The sequence below is a fragment of the Symphalangus syndactylus genome, chromosome 22, assembly GCF_028878055.3.
Source record: "Symphalangus syndactylus isolate Jambi chromosome 22, NHGRI_mSymSyn1-v2.1_pri, whole genome shotgun sequence".
NCBI lineage: Eukaryota > Metazoa > Chordata > Mammalia > Primates > Hylobatidae > Symphalangus > Symphalangus syndactylus.
In genome coordinates, this window is record NC_072444.2 from 22,105,450 (window position 1) to 22,131,721 (window position 26,272).

At 43.9% G+C, this 26,272-nt stretch overlaps 1 protein-coding gene across 13 annotated transcripts in view; it reads right to left on the minus strand.

The window, feature by feature from the left end:
• The window catches only part of FHAD1 (forkhead associated phosphopeptide binding domain 1), a 152,963-nt gene that overhangs the window by 123,273 nt on the left and 3,418 nt on the right, over window positions 1-26,272 (minus strand). For all 13 annotated transcript variants that reach the window (XM_063631798.1, XM_063631802.1, XM_055261903.2 and 10 more), the window contains exons 2-3: window positions 25,033-25,139; window positions 5,272-5,478 (exon numbers count right to left, since the gene is read on the minus strand). In XM_063631798.1, coding sequence (XP_063487868.1) covers window positions 5,272-5,478; window positions 25,033-25,125 — 300 coding nt within the window. In that variant the 5' untranslated portion in view covers window positions 25,126-25,139. The remainder of the gene's footprint in view (window positions 1-5,271; window positions 5,479-25,032; window positions 25,140-26,272) is intronic.

Genomic DNA, 26,272 nt, shown 5'->3' on the forward strand with positions numbered 1-26,272 from the left:
GGGGGAACTGAGTTTGTCCAGGAACTTCAGCAACATCTCTGGTGAAAAGATAGTAGAGGCGAATGAGGAAGCCCCTATCTGAAACTGCATTTTCTTCTATCATCGGTGGCTTTCATTTCTACCCACATGATACATCATCCCCCATGAGCATGTGAAGTGGCAGGCTGGCAGCACTGCAGTGAGGAACTTGGCTGAGCATTCAGGTTACCGAGGTGCTCTGGGCTGTTGGGAAAGACTTCCAGACTGGGACTTAGGAGACTTAATCCTGGTTCTGGCCATAACTGATTACACAATCTTGGGAACATTGCAGAACCTCTTTGGGCTTCAGTTTATACAGTGATGGGATGGTCCCAAAGGCCTGTATGCAGATTCTGAAGGGGGAAAGGGAGCCTGTGTTCCTGCCCGGCAAAAGTTGGAAACTGAGGCTCAGAAAGGCTAGATTGTCGTTGGAGTTTGAACTTCAGTCTATCGTACTCCAAAGCCTTTGTGTTCTTCACTGCACTCCTAAAGAGCTTCCCCTTTAAGGCAGTGAGTAGCCAGGCACATGGGCACTCTTTAGGTTGGGCAGGATGTCATGAGGTTGCAAGAGGGACAAAGGACTGCATCCAGAAGTCACGTGGGAAGCTCTGGCTGGAATGGGAGCAGGGCAGAACAGGCCAATGTAGGTTTCCTTACCTAGCTGCTTTATAAGAACAGCACTAGTGTTCACAGGACAACCCTCACTCACAGCTCCTTTCCTGGAAATCATAAAGCACTGAAGAAACCAACAAGCAAACATCATAATGGCAGGCACAACGTGGCAAGCACATCTGACTTTGTGACTTGGATTTCACACGCCTGACACTTAGGCAGAGACTCCACGTTACTACTCAACAGTTGCTTCAGGGCGTTGCAAATGGCCCTGTAGGTTATGCCTCGCACAACTCCAGGGGGTGCCATCTTCGTGGACTCTACTGTGAATGGTGACTGGAGTTGTGCAAGATGGTGGCCCTAGGCTATACTTTATTTTTCTTTCTTCCTTTTTTTTTTGAGACAGAGTCTCACTCTGTTGCCCAGGCTGTGGCATGATCTTCGCTCACTGCAACCTCTGCCTCCCGGGTTCAAGCAATTCTTGTGCCTCAGCCTCCTGAGTAGCTGGGACTATAGGTATGTGCCACCACGCCTGGCTAATTTTTTGTGTTTTTGGTAGACATGGGGTTTCACTATATTGGCCAGGCTGGTCTCAAACTCCTGGCCTCAAGCGATCCTCCTGCCTTGGCCTCCCAAAGTGCTGGAATTACAGGCATGAGCCACCACGCCCGGCCCCTAGGCTATACTTTGGCAAAAAAAGCTATGATATATAACGTGTACTCTTAAGCATATCGTGGGTGCCAATGTACTTTGTCAACCAAGAGTTTCTGTTTTTCTACCTTGTATGTCACTCCATGGGTAAGTTATTTGCAAAGGCATCCACCTAGTCATTGGGAGGTCTTGGGAAGTTTTCTGTCCATGGGAAGGCTCACAGTGGAGGCAGGTGGCTGCCAGCGTGCTCCTCTTATCTTCCTGCTATCATAGGCGCCAGGTGCTGGGCTAAGCAATTTGCAAACAATGACCCCTTTAATACTACAGTAACCCCACATGGGAGGAACTATTAGGATTCCAATTTTACAGAAATGGGAACTGAGGCTTTGAGAGGTGATGCAAGTTGTGCATGATTGCACAGCTGGTCAAGAGCAGGGCAGAACTGTGTGGGGCAGACTCACTTGAACTTCAGGACACCCACGCTAGCCACTGTGATGTCTACAAACACATTTGGGTCTCTAACTTCTGCCTCCACCTCCCATTCCCTGTTGAAATGGCTGTCACGTCCCTCTCTGTTGGTTATGGTCACCACAAAGGCTGAAATAAATTTTTCCGTTTGGGAACTCTTTCTAGGGGAAAGAGCAGCTAAGCCTTACAATATTAGGACAATCCTCTTCCAAAGGAAACAATCCTTGAAAACTCTACCGCGGAGAAGTCACAGCGCCCTCTCCAGGGACTCAAAGAATCAATAAGAGACAAGAGTATGCTGGAATCAAGACAGCTACACATTTCTTAGAAAAACTGGACCCCAAAATGAGATGAGATTTGATGAGAGACGCTCTTCACTACCTCCCTTTTTCTTTGTTATAGCTTACAGGTCGAGGTCATCGGGCAAATAGAAAGCAAAGCCATCGGAAAGAGAAACTCAGTCCACATGGCTGCCCTCACTCAGGCCTGCAAAGGACCTTTTGTCACTAAGAGCTCAGAGGAAGCATGCACAAACGTCTCTCGATCTAGGAATGCTCTGAAAGGGAGCCGAGAACAGTTTTGTGAGGATGGGGTGGAGGCAGGGGGGTCTTCTGAGGAAACCCTGGCAGGGACAGAGGCTCAGCTTGCCCCCTGGAAAGGCTCAGGCTGCTGTGAGGTGCCCTGGGCATGGGCCAGGGAGCATCTGTCTGGCTGCCAACAGTTCCTTAGCTAATAAAGCAGGAGGCAACTGCATGTAGAAATAAGAATTTTTAAAATTCATGTACAGCCAAGTGACTGTAAAAGTGTGCTTTGTTGGCCAGGCGTGGTAGCTCACGCCTGTAATCCCAGCACTGTGGGAGGCCGAGACGGGCGGATCACGAGGTCAGGAGATCGAGACCATCCTGGCTAACACGGTGAAACCCCATCTCTACTAAAAATACAAAAAATTAGCCGGGTGCGGTGGCAGGCGCCTGTAGTCCCACCTACTCGGGAGGCTGAGGCAGGAGAATGGCATGAACCCGGGAGGCGGAGCTTGCAGCGAGCTGAGCTCGGGCCACTGTACTCCAGCCTGGGTGACAGAGCGAGACTCCATCTCAAAAAAGAAAAAAAAGTGTGCTTTGTTGTCTTTGAAAACCAGTTGATGATACTGCTGCAGCTAGCAGCTGACCCAGTGGTTTTCTCCCAGTTGTTACCTGCAAATGAAGACAGAGTTTAATTCACAGTGACTAGCTGTGTGGTCCTGGGCAAATTACTTAATCTCTCTGAGTTTCAGGTTTCTTGTCTGTAAAATGGGGATCATGAGAGAGCCCATGCCATAGGCTGTTGCATTAAATAAGGGAAAGCAGGTAAATGCCTTACCACAGTGTCCCTCCTGCTCCTCCTCATTATTCCATTATAATAACTCTACTGTTCTCATTCATCAACAAAATATAAACTGTTATACAAAACAGAATCTTTTTTTTTTTTTTTTGAGGTGGAGTCTTGCTCTGTCACCCAGGCTGAAGTGCAGTGGCGTGATCTCAGCTCACAGCAACCTCCACCTCCTGGGTCCAAGCAATTCTCCTGCCTCAGCCTCCAGAGTAGCTGGGACTACAGGCGCCTGCCACCATGCCCGGCTAATTTTTTTTTTTTGTGTTTCAGTAGAGATGGGGTTTCACCGTGTTGCCCAGGCTGGTCGCAAACTCCTGAGCTCAGGCAATCTGCCCGGCTCGGCCTCCCAAAGTGCTGGGAATACAGGTGTGAGCCACCATGCCCGGCCAAAACAGAATCTTTTATAATACATTCTCTTGCTCCTTCAGTAGTGAAGGTTGGATGTCTTTACCACTGGGTGACACACTTATGTGATTAAAACAAAATACCCTTCCCCAAATTTGTACACTTAGATTCACAGCTGCATCATTTGCAACAGGCAAAAGGCGGAAGGAGCCCACGTGTCTACCCATGGAAGAACGGATAAGCAAAATGTGGTCTATCATACAAGGGAGCATTCTTCAGCTTTCAAAAGGAAGGACGGTCTGACGCATGCTACAACACGGATGAACCTTGAGGACTTGGTGCTAAGTGAAACCAGCCAGACACAAAAGGACAAATATTGTATGATTTCACTTATACAAGGTACACAGAGTAGTCAGATTCACAGACACAGGAAGTAGAATGGTGGTCTTTAGAGGCTAGGGTGAGAAGGCAACAGGGAGACAGTGTGCTCTTGTTTAATAGGGACAGAGTTTCAGTTTTGCAAAATGAAAAGAGTTCTGTGGATCAACGGTGTGACACCAGCGCCACAATGTGAATGCATTCAACACTGAACTGTTCCTTAGAAATGGTGAATATGGTGAATTTCATGTTATATGTATTTTACCGCAATTTAAAACATAAAAAATTGCACAAACCAACACAAAAAGTCAAGTATCTCAGAGGTTCCTTTCTAGGACGTGGTGATGGCAATGTTCTGGAAGTGGCTTGTGGAGATGGCTGCACCCTTCTGTAAATACACTAAAATGTGTTGAATTGTACGCTTAAAATGGGCAGGGTTTATGCTGCATAAATTATACCTCTATAAAGCTGTTCAAAGCAAGGAAGCAAACAAATGCTAAGGTCATGAGGAACCCTGTAGTGTGACGGGTGCACTTGCTGCCTTGGTTGTGGCAATAGCTTCACAGGTATATCCATGTGCCCAAACCTAGCAAAAGATATGCTTTAGACATGTACAGTTTTATTGTATGTCAACTATACCTCATAGTTATCCACATAAGAATGAAACCCCTATATTTTATTAAACAATGTCCCTTTTAATGGGCATTTAGGTTTCAAATGTTATGCCACTACAAATAATACTTCAATAAATATCTTTGTATGAAAAAAACGAAATACAGATATTGTGTGTCCGCCTCCTCCCCCACTGGCAAGTCACAAAATTAGAATTTCCCATGGAGGGGCCCCGGGAACCTGTAATTTTACTGAACAGTCCCCGTTAAATTCTGATAATCAGACATGTTTAGGGAAACACTGGCTCAGCCTTCACAGACTTAGCTTTTCAGGTGCTTATGTGTTGAGAGTGTCTACTTGGACGCTGAGTTTCAGGCTCTACAGACATTCTCTTGATGCCATGTGCCATCAAGAAGGCAGAGACCTGGGCATATGAAGAAGTCTGGCCCAGGTCGCAGAGCTAGGAAGGAGCAGAGCACTGATCTGCCTAAAAATGAAATCCATCTCTGCATTTTCAAAAGCACACGTTGTTTTCCACTTCCTCTCAGGAAGTTGCACATTTTTGGAAAACTGGTTCTATGTGAGCCAAGATGCAACTCCAAGAAATGCCCAGAAGAGGGTGCTAAGATTCTCTCCCTCCCAGGACCCGCCAGAATGACTCAGAACTCCACAGGGTCGACTCTGTCTCTGCTGCCTGAGTGCAGCGTGTGATCACAGTGGCACTGCTGTGGATGAGCGCCACCCTGCAGCTGCATGCGAGCGCCGGGTTGCACGAAGGCGACACGGCCCCTCTATCCCCCAGTGGCCCGGACTCACCGGAGGTGGGTTTTCAATGACCAGTTCATAGGTCAGCCCTGCAGACCCAAATCTCAGGATGTCTCCAGGGATGAGCTTCACAGCCACGTTTTGAATGTGGCACTCGTTGACAAACGTGCCGTTGCGGGAGTTGAAGTCCTGGAGAACAAAGTTGCGCTCCGCCTCGTTATATTCAATGAGTGCATGGTGGTTGTCGATGTCAGGAGACTGCAACGGAGAAGGAGGACAGTCGTAGCCATGGAAACAAAAATGACACAGCCCCTAATGTTTCGAGCTGAGTGCTTTACCTGTTTTGCCGCCACCAGATCATCACGACAATCCTCATTTTAAAAGGAGGACACTGAAGATCAGAGAGGTTAAGTGACTTGCCCAAGGCCACACAGCTAGTGCGTGAAGGAGCTTGGGATATGTGCTCTGTCTGACACCAGACCTGGGGACAGGTACCCAAGTTGTTGAGTGGGGAAATCAGGCAACACAAAGGCAAAGGGATCTTGGGAGAGTCATATTGGGCAAATACGGGACCAGGGAATTGGCCATTTTCTTTTCTTTTTGTTTTTATTATTTTTTTAATTTTACCAAAACTGAAAATGGTCAAGGAATTGGCCATTTTCTATTGTCCTGACTCCACATGGGTATTTATGGTGGTACTCAGTACCAGGGCAGGAGGCAGAAATGGCCCAAACAAGAAATAGAGAAAAGTACTAAAGAAGCCATTACCGTTACTTACAATCCCACCCCCACCAGTGGCAGCCATGGTTAACATTGAGGTTCACATCCTTCCATGTTTTTTTCTACGCTTACGTTCTTTTAAATTTTTTTTAAACAAAATTAATGACACCCTACATACATAGTTTTATAACTACCTTTGAAAAACCTTGATGTACAATAAACATTTCCCATACGATTAGTTATTTCCATTGCTTCTTAAAAGCTACTCAGGATTTGCCTAACCACAGATGGCCTGCTTTTCAAAAGGGGGCTTGGGGTGACCATGTTTCCCCAAAGGAAAGGGGCCCCAGCCAGTGCGTCTGTGAACTGATGGCAGCGGACAGAAGCTCCTCTGTAATTTCACTTTAATAAGAGGACTGAGCGAAGCTCAGCATAAAGGAGGTGACTGCATGTTCCGCTAGCCGCAGGGCCCTGGAGGGATGAAGGGAAATGTTCCGACTGTGAGCTGCAGGGCACACTGAAGTCTTCGTCTTTTTTGTTTGAGACAGAGTCTCGCTCTGTCACCCAGGCTGGAGTGCAGTGGCATGATCTTGGCTCACTGCAACCTCCACCTCCCGGGTTCAAGAAATTCTTCTGCCTCAGCCTCCCGAGTAGCTGGGACTACAGGCGTGCGCCACCACACCCAGCTAATTTTTGTTTATTTGTTTGGTTGGTTGTTTGTTTGTTTTTTCTGAGATAGAGTCTCGCTCTGTCGCCCAGGCTGGAGTGCAGTGGCGTGATCTCGGCTCACTGCAAGCTCCGCCTCCCGGGTTCACACCATTCTCCTGCCTCAGCCTCCCGAGTAGCTGGGACTATGGGCGCCCACCACCATGCCTGGCTAATTTTTTGTATTTTTAGTAGAGGCAGGGTTTCACCATGTTAGCCAGGATGGTCTCGATCTCTTGACCTTGTGATCCACCCACCTCGGCCACCCAAAATGCTGAGATTACAGGCGTGAGAGACGGGGTTTCACCATATTGGCTAGGCTGGTCTCAAACTCCTGACCTCATGATCCGCATGCCCTGGCCTCCTAAAGTGCTGGGATTACAGGCGTGAGCCACCATACCCAGCCAAAGTCTTCATCTTTTAAGGGCACTGTCAACCAGACATCCATGCCAGCTTGAGACTTTGCAATTATTTTCTAAGTTTATCTTCTCAGGGTGCCCTGTCCAGCTTTTATATAAAAGTACTTGCACTTAGACATATAAAGTTCCATCATGTAACAACCTAGAGCTTATATTAATAATAAAATATATTAATATGTATACTAGAGTAACAATAAAACATATTACTTACACCTTACAAGCCAGGAAATTGCTTAGTGCTTTATTGCATTGCCCTATTTCATCTTCACAAGAATCTAGGAATAGTTTCCCATTTGGTAGATAGGGAAACTGAGGCACAGAATGAATTTGCCCAAAGTCACCCTGCTTGACAAGTCACCTGGCTTGTAATCAGGTTCGCCTGATTCAAATATCTGTGCTGTTAGCCACTTTCCAAGTTTCCACCAAACACTTTGCCACCCAAAATATGGAAACACAAAAGAAAGCTGAAGTAGCCATACTAACTGCAGCCAAGGCAGTTTCAGAACAAGAAAAACTGGGGATAAAGAGAAGCATTAGGCCAGGCGTGGTGGCTCATGCCTGTAATTCCAGCACTTTGGGAGGCCAGGGCGGGCAGATCCCCTGAGGTCAGGAGTTTGAGATCAGCCTGACCAACATGGTGAAACCCCATCTCTACTAAAAATACAAAAATTAGCTGGGTGTAGTGGTGCACACTTGTAATCCCAGCCACTCAGGAGGCTGTGGAAGGAGAATCGCTTGAACCCAGTAGGTGGAGGTTGCAGTGAGCTGAGACCACGCCATAACACTCCAGCCTGGGTGACATGAGCGAGACTCAAAAAAAAAAAAAAAAAAAGAGAGCCATAAATAATGGTAAAGGGGTAATTCTCCAAGAAGACATAACAATGCTTGATGTGCATGCACCTAACAACAGAGTGCCAAAATACACAAGGCAAAAACTGATAGAACTGCAAAGAAAAATAGATAAGCCCAATATGACAGCTGAAACTCCCACAACCCTCTGTCAGTAATTAGCAGCACCAGCAGGCAGAAAATTAGTAAAGGCATAGTTAAACTGAACAACACTGTCAATCAACAAGATCTAATTGATATTTATAGAACACTTAACCCAACAACAACAAGGTGCACGTTCTTCTTGGGCTGACATGGAACACTCACTAAGCTATACTCCATTCTGAGCCATAAAACACACCTCAATGAATTTAAAGGAACAGAAATCATGTTGAGTATGCTCTCAGACCACAATGGAATAAACCTGAAATCAATAACAGAAAGAGGTGGAAAATCCCAAAACATTTGGGGATTAAACAACACATTTCTAAATAACACATGGTGAAGGAAGAACTCTCAGGAGAAATTAAAAATTATTTTAACTAAATGAAAATGAAAATACAACTTAAAATTTGTGGGAAGCAGTGAAAGCAGTGCTTACAGGGAAATTTATAGCCTTGACTTTTTTTTTTTTCTTTTTCGGGAGAATGGGGTCTCGCTATATTGCCCAGGCAGGTCTCGAACTCCTGGGCTCAAGCTACTCCCGCCTCTTGCCTCCCTGAGAGCTGGGATTACAGGCATGAGCCACTGCGCCCAGCGAAATTTATAGCCTTGAATGCACACATAAGAAAAGAAGAAAGATCTGAAATCAATAATCAAAGTTTCTACCTTAGGAGACTAGAGGAAGAAGAGCAATATAAGCCTAACATAGACAGAAGAACTGAAAGAAAAATTAGATCAGAAATGAATGAAATTGAAGACAATAGAGAGAATCAAAGAAAACAAAAGTTAGTTCTTTGGAAAGATCAATAGAACTGACAAACCTCTAGTAGGTAACCAAGAAAAAAAGAAGACACAAATTATTGATATCAGACATGAAAGAGAGGCCATCACAGCTGATCTCATGGATATATTTGTTATAGAATATTTATAAAAATATATTTTATATTCCTATTTACATGCTATAAAACATATGTTATATATTTATATAACATGTTTTTATATCATATCAATATATATTTATATTATATTTATAATATATAACATATTTATTTTATAAATGTTATATAAATATTTATATTTATAATTTATATATCATTTATATTATTATTTTATATATTATTTATAATGATATATAAAGGAATATTATAAACAGCTCTCTGTCCACAAATTTGATAACTTAGATGAAATGGACCAATTTCTTGAAAGACACAATTTACCCAAACTCATACAAGGAGGAACAGATGATCTGGGCCCTTATCTATTAAAGAATTTGAATCAATAGTTAATAACCTAAAACAGAAAGCCCCAGGCCCAGATGGGTTCCCTGGTGAATTTTATCAAACATTTAATGAAGAAATGATACCAGCTCCCTACAATCTCTTCCAGAAAATAGAAGCAGGAGGAATACTTCCTAACTTATTCTGTGAGGCCAATATCACCTGAATACCCAATCAAGATAAACACATTACAAGAAAGGAAAACTACAAGCCGATATCTCTCATATACATAGACGTGAAGTCTTCAACAAAATATTAGTGAATATAATCCAACAATGTATAAAAATAATTATACACCACAACTAAGTGGGATTTATTCCAGGTATTCAAGAACTGATTTGGCATTTGAAAATCAATTAATGTAATCAATTGCATCAAGAGGCTAAAGAAAAAAAAATGGGGAGATATATTCTTTTATTTGTAATTGCCAAGTGAAATATGATGTTTGAAATCTTTTCATATGCTTATTTGCCATCTGTATATCTTCTTTGGCAAAGTATCTGTTCAGATCTTTTGTCCATCTTTAATTTGGGTTGTTTTCTTATTGCTGGGTTTTAAGACTCATTTATTTTGGATACATGTTTATAGCATCTTTATTCACAATTGCCAAAAACTGGAAGCAACCAAAATGTTCTTCAGAAGGTAAATGGATAAACAAACTGGTACATACATACAATGAAACATTAGTCAATGATAAAAAGAAATGAGCTCTCAAGCCACAAAAAGATACAGAGGAACTTTAAATGCATATTGCTTAGTGAAAAAAGCTAATCTAAAAGGGCTACATATTGTATGATTTCAACTACATGAAACTTTTAAAAAGATAAAACTATAGAAAGATTTGTGGTTGCCAGGGGTCAGGGGAAGGTGGGGGGCTGTGTTGAACAGGTAAGCACAGGGGATCTTTAGGGCAGTGAAACTATTCTGTATGATTCTGTATTGGTGAACACCTGACATTATGCCTATGTCAAAACCCATAGAACTTTATAACGTGAAGAATGAATCCTAATGTAAACTCTGGGCTTGAGTTAATAATAACATATGAATATTGATTCATCAATTGCAACAAATGTATCATAGTAACGAAGATTTTAATAATAGGGGAAACTGTGTGTGTATGTGTGAGTGTGGTGGGGGAGGGGTTGTTATAGCTCAACTTTCTGTGAACCTAAAACTGCTAAAAAAAAAAAAAGTCTAGGCCAGGCATGTTGGCTCATCCCTGAAATGCCAGCACTTTGAGGGGCCAAGGCAGGAGGCTTGAACCTAGGAGTTCAAGATCAGCCTGGGCAACATAGGGAGACCCTATCCCTACAAAAATAAAAGAATTAGCCAGGTGTGGTGGTGCACACCTGTGGTCTTAACTACTTGGGAGGCTGAGGTGGGAGGATTGCTTTGGCCCAGGAAGTTGAGGCTGCAGTGAGCCATGATGGCACCACCACACTCCAGCCTGGGCAACAGAGTGAGACCCTGTCTCAAAACAAACACACAACAAAATAAAGTTTATTAAATAAACATGAAAACATATTAGCTCTTTGGGAAATGCTACCCACATCATCTTCATCTCCATTCCTATTGACCACATTTCTTTGTGCTCTAAGAACTCTCTCTCTCTTTTTTTTTTGAGATGGAGTCTTGCTCTGTCACCCAGGCTGGAGTGCAGTGGTGCGATCCTGGCTCACTGCAACCTCTGCCTCTCAGGTTCAAGCAATTCTCCTGGCTCAGCCTCCTGAGTAGCTGGGATTACAGGGGTGCACCACCACATCCAGCTAGTTTTGTATTTTTAGTAGAGACAGCGTTTCACCATGTTAGCCAGGCTGGTCTCAAATTCCAGACCTCGGGTGATCCGCCTGCCTCAGCCTCCAAAAGTGCTGGGATTACAGGTGTGAGCCACGGCACCCAGCCTATGAACTCTTAATAACTCATCAAAGAGATAAGTTCTATGTGTTGCATTTTGTTTTTCTCTTCCCAAATCCCATTACTTTTAGCTCCTCAGAAGCTGTCAAGCTGTGATTAAGAAATCAAAGCCAGCAGGAAGTTTTGGATGATACCACAAAATGGGACAAGCCTCTGCCTCGTGTTAGGCCAAGGGAGAGTTTCTGAGGACTGCCTGATAATACCACTCCCTCCTGTATTTAGATAACTGCAAAAAACTGATGTTGGTAGAAAGCTCTGCTGCCAACATAGGCTGAATATACAAGCTCCACTCTGCTGAGCTGTCTCATTATGAGATTAACTGCTGTTCTGTTTTTATTATTATTATAAGCTAACATATTTTGAGAAGTTCCTGTGAACTGGGCCTTACCAAAGCACTTTGTGTTCATTCCCTCATTTAATCTGCAAAACAGCCCTTTACAGGGAGTTCTACTATAATTTCCATATTACAGATGCAGAAGCTGAGACTCAAAAGGCAAAGTAAGAGACCAGCATTACCCTGTCAGTAAAACCAAAGACATTATAAGAAAAGAAAACTACAGACCAATATCCCTAATGAATACTGATGCAAAAATCTTCAACAAAATACTAGCAAACATAATTCAACAGCTTATTAAAAGGATTATACACCATGACCAAGTGGGATTTATTCCTGGAATGCAGGGATGGTTCAACATGAAAATCAATCTGTCTAATATAATGCATTAACAGAATGAAAAGGAAGAACCAGGTGACTATCTGGTCTGATGGAGAAAAAGCACTTGGCAAAATTCAACACTCTTTCCATGATGAAAACACTAAAAAAATACTAGGAATAGAAGAAAACTACATCAACATAATAAAGGCCATATGTGAAAAGCTCATAGCTAACATGATTTTCAGTGGTGAAAGACTAGGACTTTTCCTCTAAGACCAGGAATGATATAAAGATGCCCACCCTCACCACTTCTATTTGAAATAGTACTGGAAGTCCTAGCCAGAGCAGTTAGACAAGAAAAAGAAGTGAAAGGCATTCAATATATCCCAGAAATAAAATTACCTGTATTGTTGGACAACATGATTTTTATATGTAGAAAGCCCTAAAGATTATACACACACACAAACACACACACACACACATACATATAACACTGAATTCATAATAAATGATACAAAATCATTTATTTTGTACGCAGGATACAAAATCAGCATGCAAAAATCAGTGGTATTTCTATACACTAACAATAAACAAGCTGAAAAGTAAAATAAGAAAACAATTCCATTTACAATAGCATCAAAAAGAAGAAAATATTAGAAATAAACTTAACCAAGGAGGCAAAAGACTTGTACATTGAAAACTACACAATGTTGCTGAAAGAAATTAAAGAAGATACAAATAAATGGAAAGACAACCCATGTTCATGAATTGGAAGACCTGATATTGTTTAGAACATCAGTACTACCCAAGCAACCTACAGATTTAATGCAGTCTTTATCAAAATCCCAATGGTGTTCTTTTTTCCCAGAAATAGAAAATTTTATTCTAAAATTTATATGGATTCTCAAAGGAACCCTGAAGAGCCAAAACAATCTTGAAAAAGAAGAACAGTTGGAAGTGTCATACTTCCTGGTTTCAAAAGTTATTAAAAAGATAGGGTAATCAAACACTGTGGGCTTAGTATTTATGCCAGACACATAGACAGTGAAACGGATTAGAAAGCCCCCATATAAACCTTTGCATATATGGTCAAATGATTTTCGACAAGAGTGTCAATACCATTCAATGGTGGAAAGGACAGTCTTTTGAACAAATGATCCTGGGAAAACTGGATATTCACATGTATTAGTAAAAGAATGAAACTACACCGGGCACAGTGGCTCATGCCTGTAATCCCAGCACTTTGGGAGGTCGAGGTGGGCAGATCACGAGGTCTGGAGATCAAGACCATCCGGGCTAGTACAGTGAAACCCTGTCTCTACTAAAAATACAAAAAATTAGTCGGGCGTGGTGGCATGCACCTGTAGTCCCAGCTACTCGGGAGGCTGAGGCAGGAGAATGTCATGAACCCGTGAGGCAGAGCTTGCAGTAAGCCGAGATCGCACCACTGCACTCCAGCCTGGGTGACAGAGCGAGACTCTGTCTCAGAAAAAAAAAAAAAAAAAAAAAAAGAATAAAACTGGACCCTTAACTTACACCATAAACAAAAATTAGTTCAAAATGGATCAAAGACCTAAACATAAGAGCTAACACTATAAAACCCTTAAAAGAAAACATAGAAGAAATGCTTCAGGACAATAGATTTGACAGTTATTTCTTGGCAATGACACCAAGAACACAGGCAACAAAAGTAAAAATAGATAAACTGGAATACATTAACATTAAAACTTCTGTGTATCAAAGGATACACTCAACACAGTGAAAAGGCAACCTATGGAATGGAAGAAAATATTTACAAATCACATATCTGAAAAGGGGTTAATATCCATGATATATAAAGAACCCCACAACTCAACAGTAACAAAACCAAAATAACCCTATTAAAAAATGTGCAAAGGATTTGAATGGACTTTCTCCAAAGAAGATACACAAATGGCCAACATGCATATGAAAAGAATGCTCAAGATCACAAATCATTAAGAAATTCAAATCAAAACCATAAGGAGATACCACTTTGCACCCTTCAGGATGGCTACTATAAAAACACAGAAAATAAGTGTTGGCGAGGATGTGGAGATGTTAAACTCTGGTACACTGTGGCTGGGAATGTAAAATAGTGCAGCCACTGTGGAAACATTGTGGTTCCTCAAAAATGTAATAATAGAATTACCATATGATCCAGCAATGCCACTTCTGGGTATATATTCAAAAGAATTGAAAGCAGGGTCTCAAAGAGACATTTGTACAGTCATGTTCCTAGCAGCATTATTCACAGTAGCCAAAAGGTGAAAGCAACCCAGGTGTCCATGGACAGATAAAAGGATAAACAAAACGTGGCCCATCCAAACAATGAATGTTATTTAGCTTTTAAAAGAAAAGAAATTCTGCCACAACATGGATGAACCTTGAGAACGTATGCTGGTGAAATAAAGCAGTCACAAAATACGTGTTGTGGCTGGGCAGGGTGGCTCACACCTGTAATCCCAGCACTTTGTGAGGCTGAGGTAGGAGGATTACTTGAGCCCAGGCATTAGAGGCCAGCCTGGAAACATAGTGAAACCTCGTTTCCAGCTCTCCTACTTCCTAGTGGGGTGACCCTGGGCAAGTGATCTATTCTCTTGGGACCTCAGTTTCCTCATCTGTAAACAGGGATAATAACAGAATGGCCCTTATGGGTTTGTGGTGAAGAATCAATGAAACAGTATATATAAAAAGCACTTAGAAGAGTATTTTAGCCCAACAGCAGGTGTTAAAATGTTCGCTATTGTGTGCAGAAGGATGGGCTCTGCACTTAGCTCTGAGTTCAAGTCCCACCTCTGCTGCGTTCCTGCTGTGCAGCCTGGGACAAATTTCTTTGCCTCTCTCAGGCTGCTTCCTATGCTGCAAAAATGAGTGTGATAAGCTCTACCTCAAAGGACTGACAAAAGATACTATTTGGCAAAATTTTCAGTGTGGTGGGATAACATTTTTGAAATTAACTGGGGTGTGTGTGTGTGTGTGTGTGTGCGTGTGCGCTAAAAACACAGGGACTTGCTATGTTGCCCAGGCTGGAGTGCAGTAGCTATTTCCGGGCACCATCAAAGCGTAATATAGCCTTGAACCCCTGGGCTCGAGTGATCTTCCTGCCTCAGCCACCCGAGTGTCTGGGACAACAGGCACATGTGTGTATCGAATCATATTTCTTTTTACCTTTTGGTCATTGGCCATCCTGCACCCCTACTGTGATCCCTGTCACTGCCTCGGGGAAGGGATGTAATGCAGAAACAGAACAAGCTGGGGTTTTCAAAGTAATAAGGATGTGAGGAAATGGCCAGGGCTCTGGTAAGACTGTGGGTCTGGGAGCAGACGGAAAGAGGAAGTGTGTCGGCTTCCCTCCTGTCAATCAGCCTTGCCCACCTTCTCTGGGAGAGTCTTGAGGAACAGGAAAGTCCCTGAGAAGATGCTGTTTCAGGGGGTATCTCTGAGAGCTCCCCAGAATCAGTGCAACCCTGAAAGAGGGAGGGGAGAGTTCCGAGAGTCCTGAGTAATGGAGTCTGTGACATTTCCCCCCGGTGCACTGAGGGCTCGAAAGAACCTTGAGCTGAGACAGCAATGTGTGCCCACTTGCTAGGCACTCACGACAGAGCAGCGATTAGTCATCCTCGTGTCCACACCCCAGTTCTGGATGTCCTCTTTTCCTGAAGCTCCTTGTCTCTGCACAGTCCCAGACAGCCTGACCATGAATCCCAGCCCTCTGTGCCCGTCATACGTGACCTTGGGCAGGCTCCTTAGTCTGTCTGTGCCACAACTTCCCCATCTGTAAAATGGGGGAAGGGAGATCCCTACCTTGTAGGGTTGCTGAAAGGATTAAACGAGTTAATACACACAAAAGTGCAAACAGTGCCTGGCACAAAGTAAACGCACAATAACGCAAATGATAGCATCATCCTCTTAGCTCATCCACCATGTTTCTCCACTGTCCCTGGCAGTGACCCTACTAATTCCTCTGAAAAGCTCTCAACATCCCACATTATCGCTTCCCTCTCTATGGCCAGAGTCCAAGCAAGAGATGGTAATAACTGTGGTTGGCAGAATGGTCCCTCAAAGACGTCCATGTCCTAATCCCCGGAACCTGTGAGTGTGCTGCTGCCTTACATGGTAAAGGGATGGTGCAGATATGATAACGATGACTGATCTTGAAACAGGGAGGTTAACCTGGATTATCCAGAGGGGACTAATCCAACCACAGGAGCCCTTAAAAACAAAGAACTTTCCCTGACTGGAGTTGGAGAGATGAGTCAGATGGGGAGGTCAGAGAAATCTGAAGCATGAGAAAGACTAGACCCATTGTTGCTGGTTTTGAAGATAAAGGGGCCCTGAGTCATGTGGGATTGGGAGGCCTCTGAAGCTGAGGCTGGCCTCCAACCGATGGCCAGTGAGGACATGGAGGCCTCGGTTCTATAGCAGCATCGAGCTAAACTCTTCCAACAAAGTGAGTGGGGCTAGGAGCAGACGATTCCCTGGAGCCTCCAGCCAAGAGCCCAGGCGGCCAACACTTTGATTTTGGCCTGGAGTGACCTGGAGCAGAGGAACCAGCTGAGTCCACCCAGACTTCTGACTTAAGGAACTGTGAGATAATAAATATTCATTGTTATAAATAGAAAACGAATACAATAACCAAAATGTACTATAGTATTGACCACCTGCCAGGCACTGTCCTAAGCACTTCGTGGTAATTCAGTCTTGTAACACAGTTCCCTGCCATACACATACAGAAGTTGCAGCCGAGAATGGCTGGGTAACTTGCCTGGGACCCTACAACTCAGAGGGCAGAGCCAGGGTCACAGGCAAGAGGCCTAGCACTGAGTTCATGCTCTTGACCACCCTGTTCTAGAGCCGCCCTTCTGTTCTTGGTCCACCCATTCTGCCTACGTTTGTCGGTGTTCTCTTCAAAATAACAATTTCTCCCCAGCTCAAAGCCTTTTGAGGAGGGGGTTCCATTTTCGCAGCAAGTTAAACATGAAATGCTTAGCCTAGCTTACGTGGCCTTTTTACATGTGGGTGGCAGGGCCATCCAGCCCTCATCATGCCATGCCAAGTGCTTCACGCAACACCTCCAGATCTCTGTGTGCACTGTTTCTTACACCTGGCAGGGAGATGGGGGCCCTTTCTGGCCCGTCATACCTGGCAAACCAGGCTTTCTCTTGTAAGAGGCAGCTCCAGCTTGGTCGGCTCTGAGGAGCTGTCCCCGACACCCGAGACAGGATCCTCGTGGGTCATCCACGCAGCCCCCAGCACACCTCTTCCCAGGAAAACGCCTGCAGCCTGGGTCGACATTTCCTCTTTACCCCAATCTCACACTAGAGGGCGCCACCTCAGCTTGTTGCATCAATGAGGATCACAGGAAAAGTGATTTTCTCTGTTCTGCTGATAATCCTCACCTGTGGAATTTCCCACTACCGATTATCTTAACTGACTCACAAGGAATTTCAGATATTTAGATTTTTAGATGTTCCCTAAAGCCAAATTTACAACCAAACAATGAAGCATCTTTGTCTATAAGCGTTGCATCAGATAGCCCCAAGTCAAATTCCGCGCCACCGTCCCCGACTAGATGTGTGATTTGGGGCAAGTTATTTAACCCTTCTGAGCCCCATTGCCACATCTTTACATGAGGATAATAAAGATAATAGTAGTTCTCGCCTGATAGGGCTGTTTGAGGATACAGCTCTGTAACACATACACGGCATATACATAGAACACATATAAAACCACACGAGACGCCTCATAAGTAGTCTGTACATGGGGGTGTGGCTGTTTGTATTGTCCGTGCTAGTCAAAAGAACCTTGAGCTGAGACAGCAATGTGTCTCAAAAGATTATGATCTTCTACCTCACACTGATTAGGATGGCCACTGTAAAAACAACCACCACCCCCAGAAAATACCAAGTGCTGGCGAGGATGTGGGGAGACTGGATCCTTTATGCACTGTTGATGGGAAAGCAAAATTGTGCAGCCACTGTGGGAAACAGAATGGCAGTTCCTCAAAAAATTAAAAATAGAACTGTCATCTGATCTGGTGGTTCTGTTTCTCTTCCGGGTATGGATCTGAAAGAACTGAAAGCAGGGGCTTGAAGAGGTATCTGGTGGTGGCTCACACCTGTAATCCCAGCACTTTAGGAGGCCGAGGCGAGCGGATCACCTGAGGTCAGGAGTTCGAGACCAGCCTGGCCAACATGGTGAAAGCCCGTCTCTACTAAAAATACAAAATAATTAGCCGGGCGTGGTGGTGCATGCCTATAGTCCCAGTTGCTCAGGAGGCTGAGGCAGGAGAATCACTTGAACCCAGGTGGCAGAGGTTCGCACTGAGCCGAGATTGTGCCACTGCACTCCAGCCTGGGCAACAGAGCGAGACTCTGACTCCATTTAAAAAAGAGAGAGAGAGAGAGAGAGAGATCTGCACACTCATGTTTATAGCAGCATTATTCACAGCAGCCAAAAGCTGGAAGCAACCCAAGTGTCCATTGACAGATGAATGGATCAACAAAATGTAGTACAGACATGCAGCAGCCTCTATTCAGCCTTCAAAAGGAAGGGAACTCTGACACATGCTGCCACAGAGGAACCTTAAGAACATTATGCCAAGTGAAATAAGCCAGTCACAAAAGACACGTACTATACGATTCAGCGTATTGTATAGTCTATGAGGAATCTGCTATAGGCAAATTCAGAGACAAAGTACTTTGTCAGAAAGACGGTGGCTGCCAGGGACTGGGGGGCTGGGAGGGGAAGGGAAATTCTTCTTCAATAGGTACAGAGTTTCAGTTTTGCAAGATGAAGAGAGGTCTTGTGGATGGATGGTGGTGGCAGAGTAACAATGTGAGGCCAGGTGCGGTGGCTTGCACCTGTAAGTCCAGCACTTTGGGAGGCTGAGGCAGGTGGAGTTCGAGGCTGAGGTAGGGAGTTCGAAACCAGCCTGGCCAATGTGGTGAAACCCCGTCTGTACTAGAAATACAAAAATTAGCCAGGTGTGGTGGCACATGCCCATAATCCCAGCTACTCAGGCTGTGGCACAAGAATCACTTAAATCTGGGAGGCAGAGGCTGCAGTGAGCCAAGATTGTGCCACAGCACTCCAGCCTGGGTGACAGAGCGAGTGAGACTCTGTCTCCCCACCCCTCCCCCCCAAAAAAACGTGAATGCAATGAATGCCACTGAACTGTACACTTAAAATGGTGAAGATGGTAAATTTTATGTTATGTGTATTTAATGAAAAGAGAGATGATGATCTAGTCCTTTTCTTGGAACTTCTTCCTCTTGCAAGCCCTCCACGTGCTGAAGGGACAGTAGGCCCATGCATTGCTGTGTTGGGAACTGACCAGTGACATCAGGGGAGAGAAAAGTTCCCCAAGGACTGACGAGATCACACGAGGCACATCACAGAGCGCAGGACGCCCAGTGGGGAGCCAGGGCTGAGTGTGCGAGCACAGCTGAGGCAGGAAGGTGAACGGGCGCGTCCTGATGGGACAGCGGGCAGCTGGACATCCCCCAGGCCTGCTTCTTTTGGTGGATTTCATCACAGGACCGGGGAGGGGTAAGCATCTTTATCCAGGTTCATGTCCACCTGTCACCTTCTCTCTCAAAACTTGAGGGGTTCACGCATAGAATGGGAAATGTGAATTAAAATGTCATGGATATCATGTTTTGCCTCTTGGATGAGCAGAAATTTGTGCACCAGGTAGGTCACATGCTCCACTCAGGAGGGGAGGGGGTGCCCCCACTGTTGGTGGGGAACTGGCCCTGTAAGCCTTCACTGGAGGGCAGTGTGGCGATGCCAACAGAGCTGCAGCCATACATGTCCTTTGACATGGCACATGGACTCGCACGTCCATGAAATGATGCGTGAAAGGTATTCAGTGCAGCATTGTTTAATAGTAATAAAAAAGACTTCGATGCAGGCTCTTATAGTTCTTATAGGCAGCCCAGAAATGGCAGGTGCCAGGCAAAGGGATACGACTCATTGGGTTGGATGGTTCTGTTGTGTTTGTTAGATCACTCCTGTGCCCTGACCCTCTGAGGATCCCATATGAGAAGGGGCTGACGTGCTATAGAGAACATTTCCCCTAGAGAGAAAGGAGTCAACTAGAAGGATGCTGTCCACAAAGGGCAGAGGGGCAGGCATGAGCGTTTCACCTGTATCCCCCAGCAGTTTCTGTCCTTTGCTTTTCTCCATGATCTTCACCCTCCTAGCCGCGGCACTGCATCGACTCTGGCTGTCCTACAAGTCAATTGTAAAGGGAATCCTGAAACCGCCTCGGTGTAGGGCAGGGCAGGGTGAGGTCCTAAGGAGATCAGCTCTCCACTCTTTTTTTTTTTTGGACAGAATCTCACTTTGTCACCCAGGCTGGAGTGCAGTGGCACAATCTCAGCTCACGGCAATCTCCCAGGTTCAAGGAATTCTCCTGCCTCAGCCTCCCAAGTAGCTGGGATTACAGGCATGCACCACCATACCCAGCTAATTTTTGTATTTTTGGTAGAGATGGAGTTTCACCGTGATGGCCAGGCTGGTCTTGAACTCCTGACCTCAAGTGATCTACCCGCCTCGGCCTCCCAAAGTACTGGAATTACAGCCGTGAGCCACCGTGCCTGGCCGTGTGGTCCTGGAAGCATCTCCGTGGGGACCCTCACCTGAACCTGCAGAGCAGAGAAATGGACAGATTCCTGACCTCACCTAACCCCACTGTGTCAGAAAGCCTCGGGATTCATGTTTAACAATCACACTCATGCACATGAAAAACCCAGCAACCATTGGCTTGTGACATTGCTGCGTTCTGGAAGAATTAAGTCCCTTTCTTATCAGTGTTCAAGTAACAGCCACATCCAACTATAAACATTACAGTTCAAAAACCACATCAAATTATACAGATTATAACCAGAAGGTTTAGCTCTGAAATGACCGAGGCTGGTGGCCGAGGTACTCCAGCCCTGTCCAATGCAGGTGGGGGCAGGGGCAGATTCTGAAAGGAGCTCCTGATTTCTGCACAAGGCAGCCAGGGAGCCCATTTCAACAGGCAGGACTTCCACTTGCTGAAAATCCATCAGTGCCATCTTTCCATTGTTTTTCAGATCAAGATCAAAATCCTTACAGTGGCATGGAGTCCTGCCTGCCTCTTAGCTCTCCCCCTTCCCACTCTGACCTCTACACACTGGTTTTCTTTCAGTCCATCAGGCTCTCCATATGCTCTTCCACCCCAGGGCCTTTGCACACTCTGTTCCTTCTCCCTTTGTCTAGTTAAGTCCTTCTCATCCTCCATATTCCTTTCCTTTAGAGCCCTGACATAGGCTTGAAACCATCCAGGCTCTGCAGATCCTCTGACCTATGTCTCTCTCCTAGCAGCTTCCTGATTGCAGGGACCATGTGTGAGTATCCCCAGGCTTGTCTCCGTGCTGGGGCTCCAGGCAAATGTCTGTGGAATGAATGAGTGATAATAACAGCAAAAACCAGGCTGGCTAAAAGAAGCTTCCTATTGCCATTAGGAAACCATGCTCCTTTCACGATACAGAAAAAAAAAGTCTGGAGGGCAAAACCCTACAAATATCTAAATTGATTGTCCCTGAGTCACATGATTACAAGTGATTTTTATTTTCTTCTTTACAGTTTACTTTCTCCCAATTTTTTAAAAAACAATAAGCCCATAATTACCTTCCATTATCAGAATATGTGAATGATGTCAGAATATTATAATATTAATAAGCAAAAAAGGGCAGCTTTGCAAATGAATATATTAATAAATCTTTAGAAGCATAGCTCCCTATTCTTTAGGATTTATCCAAGTAAATAAAACAATCTTCTTTCTTTGCTAGGTGTAAATGCTGGGTAATTTCACAGCTGATTTTTTTTTTTTTTTAAGATTCCTGAACTCTATTTAGCGGAATGACTTCCAGTAGCACAAATAAGACAAATGATAAATTGACTGTTGAATTATTACTCAGGGTGGCTTCTAGCTGATCAAGCATGATTCTCAGGTTAATCAGAAAGGCCCAGTGAAGGCAAAAGAGGGGCAATTTTCACCTTATCTTGTCTTATAAAATATTTTCTGAAAAATATGGACATGCCTGTAGGTTTCAGTTCTTCAGAACAGACCTGTGTCCCCCACATCCCTTCTTAAAGCAAATCTCCTCTCCCAAATCGATTTAAGCTTTGGGAAGAGGATTTGTCTAAGAGAAGATATAAAAGCCCATTAAAAGTCTATTCACAAAGCATTTGGCAATTCATGTATCATCTGTTCTCTCAGGAGCCAGTGTAAGCTCATGCTTCTGGAAATGCAACTGATTCCTTCATAAATCAATGGAACTATTGCTGACAGTGGTGACTTACTTTTTAAACTAAGGCCAAGGAGCAGTAAGCAGTCAATTATTTTTATACAATCAATGCTCCTCAATTTTTGTCTATATATATAATAATTGTCCTCATTAGTTCCCGTTTCCAAATAGCTTGTTAGTATCAGTGGATACCCACCTTAACCCTGTGAACAAAAATTCTCAGTCCCACTTTATGTGACTGCAATAATGATTGTGGCGTCATTTACTTAGTACCATATGCCAGGTACTTTATATGCATTTTCTCATTTAATCCCTACAGCCCTGTGAAAAAAGTGGTTTATAAATGGAGAAAATGAGCTCAGCATGATTAAGTAGTTTGCTTGAAGTCACACAGCCAGAAAACGGTCTAAGAGATTCAAATCCAGGTCTACCTCCAAAGCCTGTGCTTTTAAAAATTACTACAGCTTTCTAATATCATAGTCCAGTTCAAAAGAGAGATCACTGTCTCTACCTTGGCCACCCAGAAAGTAAAACTACCTTAAATCTATCCCTTGTTACGATACAGAAGAAACGACGATTCTTTTTATTTGATTTTTCCACTTTGTACACTGAACAGTTTTCTGTGTCCTTGTAGGGAGACCATGTCACGGATGAGAATCTCAAGGGAAGGTATGTTGAATTATTTTAAAATCGATTGTGTTTATAACTCTTAGAAAACTAGAAATGCAGGGGGAATGTTCTCCATTTGATAAATAACATCTATAAAAAACCCTACAGTTAATATAATATTTAATGATGAAAGACTGAATGCTTTTCCCTTAAAATCAGGAACAAGGCAAATATAAAGATTTATACTGCTCTCACCACTCTTATGCAACAGAGTACTGGAAGTCCCAGCCAATGCAATATCTTAAGAAAATAAAATTAAAAGTGTACAGATCAAAAAGGTAAAAATAAAACTTTTAATTTGCAGATGACATGGTAACATCCTAAGCAGGTGACAAAAAAACTTCTAGAAAGTTCAGTTAAGGTTGCAAGATACCATATAAGCATACAAAAATCAATTATGTTTCTATATACTGGCAATAAACAGGTGGCCCCTGAAATTTAAAGTATAATACCATCTACCATCACAAACAAAAAAGGAGAAATTAAGTACTTAAGTATAAATCCAGCAAAACATGCACAGGATTTGTATGCTGAAAGCTACAAAGTATTCATGAAAGAACCAAAGAAGACCTAAATCAACACAGAAACATACCATGTTCATGGATTGAAAAACCACATAGTAAATATATCAATTCTTTCCACATCGATGTATAGATTTAAACACAATTTCTATCAAAATCTCAGCAAGACATTTCATAGATATAGACAGACTTATTCTAAAATTTATATGGAAAGGGAAAGGAAGCAGAAGAGGTAAGACAATTTTTTGATTGATGCACACAAATCTATTAATACACATGTGATCTATAAAATGATACAGAACTACACACATTGTCCTCTCGCTCTCTCTCTGACACACACACACACACACACACACACAGCACTTATGTCAATTTCCTGGTTTTGATATTGTCAAAACATAGTATATAACCATAGTCACACATAGTATATAACCACTGGAGGAAACTGGGTGAAAGGTAGTTGTGATCTCTACCTACTATTTTGGAACTTCTTGTTAATCTCTAATTTCAAAATGAAGGGTTAAAAAAGTCTATTGAGTGAGGTCTGAAAGAGATCTTCTTCTCACAGTTATAGAGAGATTCCACAGCATTTTTTCTCTTTCCACTTCAATATTTTAACCCCCTTCCATGTTTAAAAAGGCTCAAAGCCACTGTTTTTATTATTATTCTCCTTCTTTCAACTTCCTTGGTTGTCAATGAGCTGAGGCTTTGGACCAAACCACAGCTAATTCAGAAAATGAAAGAATGTCCAGGCTAAGCCAGGGGCTTGGAGCTCCGTGGCCTCCCTGGCCTCTGAGGGGCCCACGGCAGTCCCACGGGGTCTTGAAAAGAAGAGAGGTCTAGCCCAGAGCAGGCAAAGGCCAAAGCACCAGCTCTGTGCCCACCTTCTGAACCACACATCAGGCTGCTGGGGAGATGACCACAAGTGTGAGGTAGGAGGTGGCACTCGACTCCAGAGGTGGGGCTCAGACACTGGACCAGACTGAGGACTAGCTAAAATAGGGACAGGGTGAAAGCAACTTTCAATCCGACCTGCCCACCAGTGTGCCATGTCAACGTAGTGTTGCCATGGCAACACCCGGGCATTATCTCCCCTTTCCATGGCATCCAATGATCCTAAGTTATGATCCCTTCCCTGCATAAACCAGCCTTTAATCTGCATGCAGTTAAAAGTGAGTATAAATATGACTGCAAAACTGCCCTGAGCTGCTGCTCTCTGTCTACAGGGTGGCCGGGCTCTGTAGGAGCAGCCATACAGCTGTAACACTGCTGCTTCGATAAAGCTGTTTCCTTCTACTCCTGGCTTGCCCTTGAATTCTTTCCTGTGCAAAGCCAAGAACCCTCTCGGGATAAGCCCTACTTTGGGGCTCATCTGCTCTGCAACGGGTGGGACAGTGACAGATGTGTTCAGCAAAGGATGGGAGCGCATGACGCTCTGCCCAGCACTCAGCTTCACTCCTTATGCCAGGGAAATGGGTACCCTTGGCAACCGGCTATTGGTAGCACACCAAGGAAAGGTATGGCTGCTTGCCCAAGGTTGTGGTGTACAAGAGCCTGGAGTCCACATAACACTAAGGACTGTTAGAGAGGGAAAAGGAAGGGGTCAGCGAGGGGACGGGAACAGGTGGGAAGACTTCTTACCTGTAAAACAAGGTCTGAATCTTCATGCCTTCCAATTGTGGTACTTTTATTTAGGACAAAAAAGCCTTCTGCGCTCTTTAGATAGGCCTTCATCCTCTCTGTTTTCCCTACATAAAGTTTTCAGAAAGAATTTTGTTAGAAAATGCAGTCCTCTAATTGTTCAACAACATCATACTTAGAATGAATGAAATAACCACAGAGTCATGTCCAAAGTGAGAAATCAGAAGGGGGGGATTAGATAGATGAGTCAACAATGATGACAAGGACAATTCTGCAGGTTTTTAAGATGATCTCTTCTAACCACGATATCTAGCATAGAGAAGCCTGGTTCTAATAATCAAACAGACGGCATTTCTGAAGTAACTCAGGACACAAACAAAAGCTAAAACAACCTGACAACAAATCTGAGTTCCACTGATGATTGCTCTCCACCTCCCATCAAGCTTAGTATGAGCTTAGTGATCTGACTTACCAAGTATTCAAGTTCTGTGTTCCTAACCCATCCCTTACTAGCTCTGTGACCTTGGGTGAGTTACTTATTTTCTCTCTGTGACTCAGTTTCCTCATCTATAAAATGGGTGTTTTTTTTTTTTTTTTTTTGAGACAGGGTCTCACTTTGTCATCCAGCCTGCAGGGCAGTGAGCAATCTTGGCTCACTGAAGTCTCGATCTCCTGGGCTCAAGCAATCCTCCTGCCTCAGCCTCCCGAGTAGCTGGGATTACAGGTGTGCACCACCACACCTGGCTAAAGAGACGGGATATTGCCATGTTGCCCAGGCTAGTCTCAAACTCTTGAGCTCAAGCAATCCTCCTGCCTTGGCCTCCCAAAGTGCTGGGATTACAGACATGAGCCACCACACCCAGCCTAAAATGGGTTAAATGCAATAATACACGTGAGGTATCTAGAATGGTGCCTGGCACACATTGAACACTCATTTGTACTACTCTTATTAGTGTTGTTAACCTGGGATTCTCAAACTCTGATCCAAGGAACCCTAAACTTCTATAGAGCTTATTTTATTCATTCATTCATATTTAGAGATGAGATCTTGCTCTTTGCCCAGGCTGAGTTCAGTGGCACAATCACAGCTCACTGCAGCCTTGAACTCTTGGGCTCAACTGATCCTCCTGCCTCAGCCTCCAGAGAAGCTAGGAATACAGGCACACCACCACGTCTGCTTTTGGAGTTTCTTAAAGAGTTATCATTGGAGAGGCAGGCATTAGATGATGTTTTTCTTTTT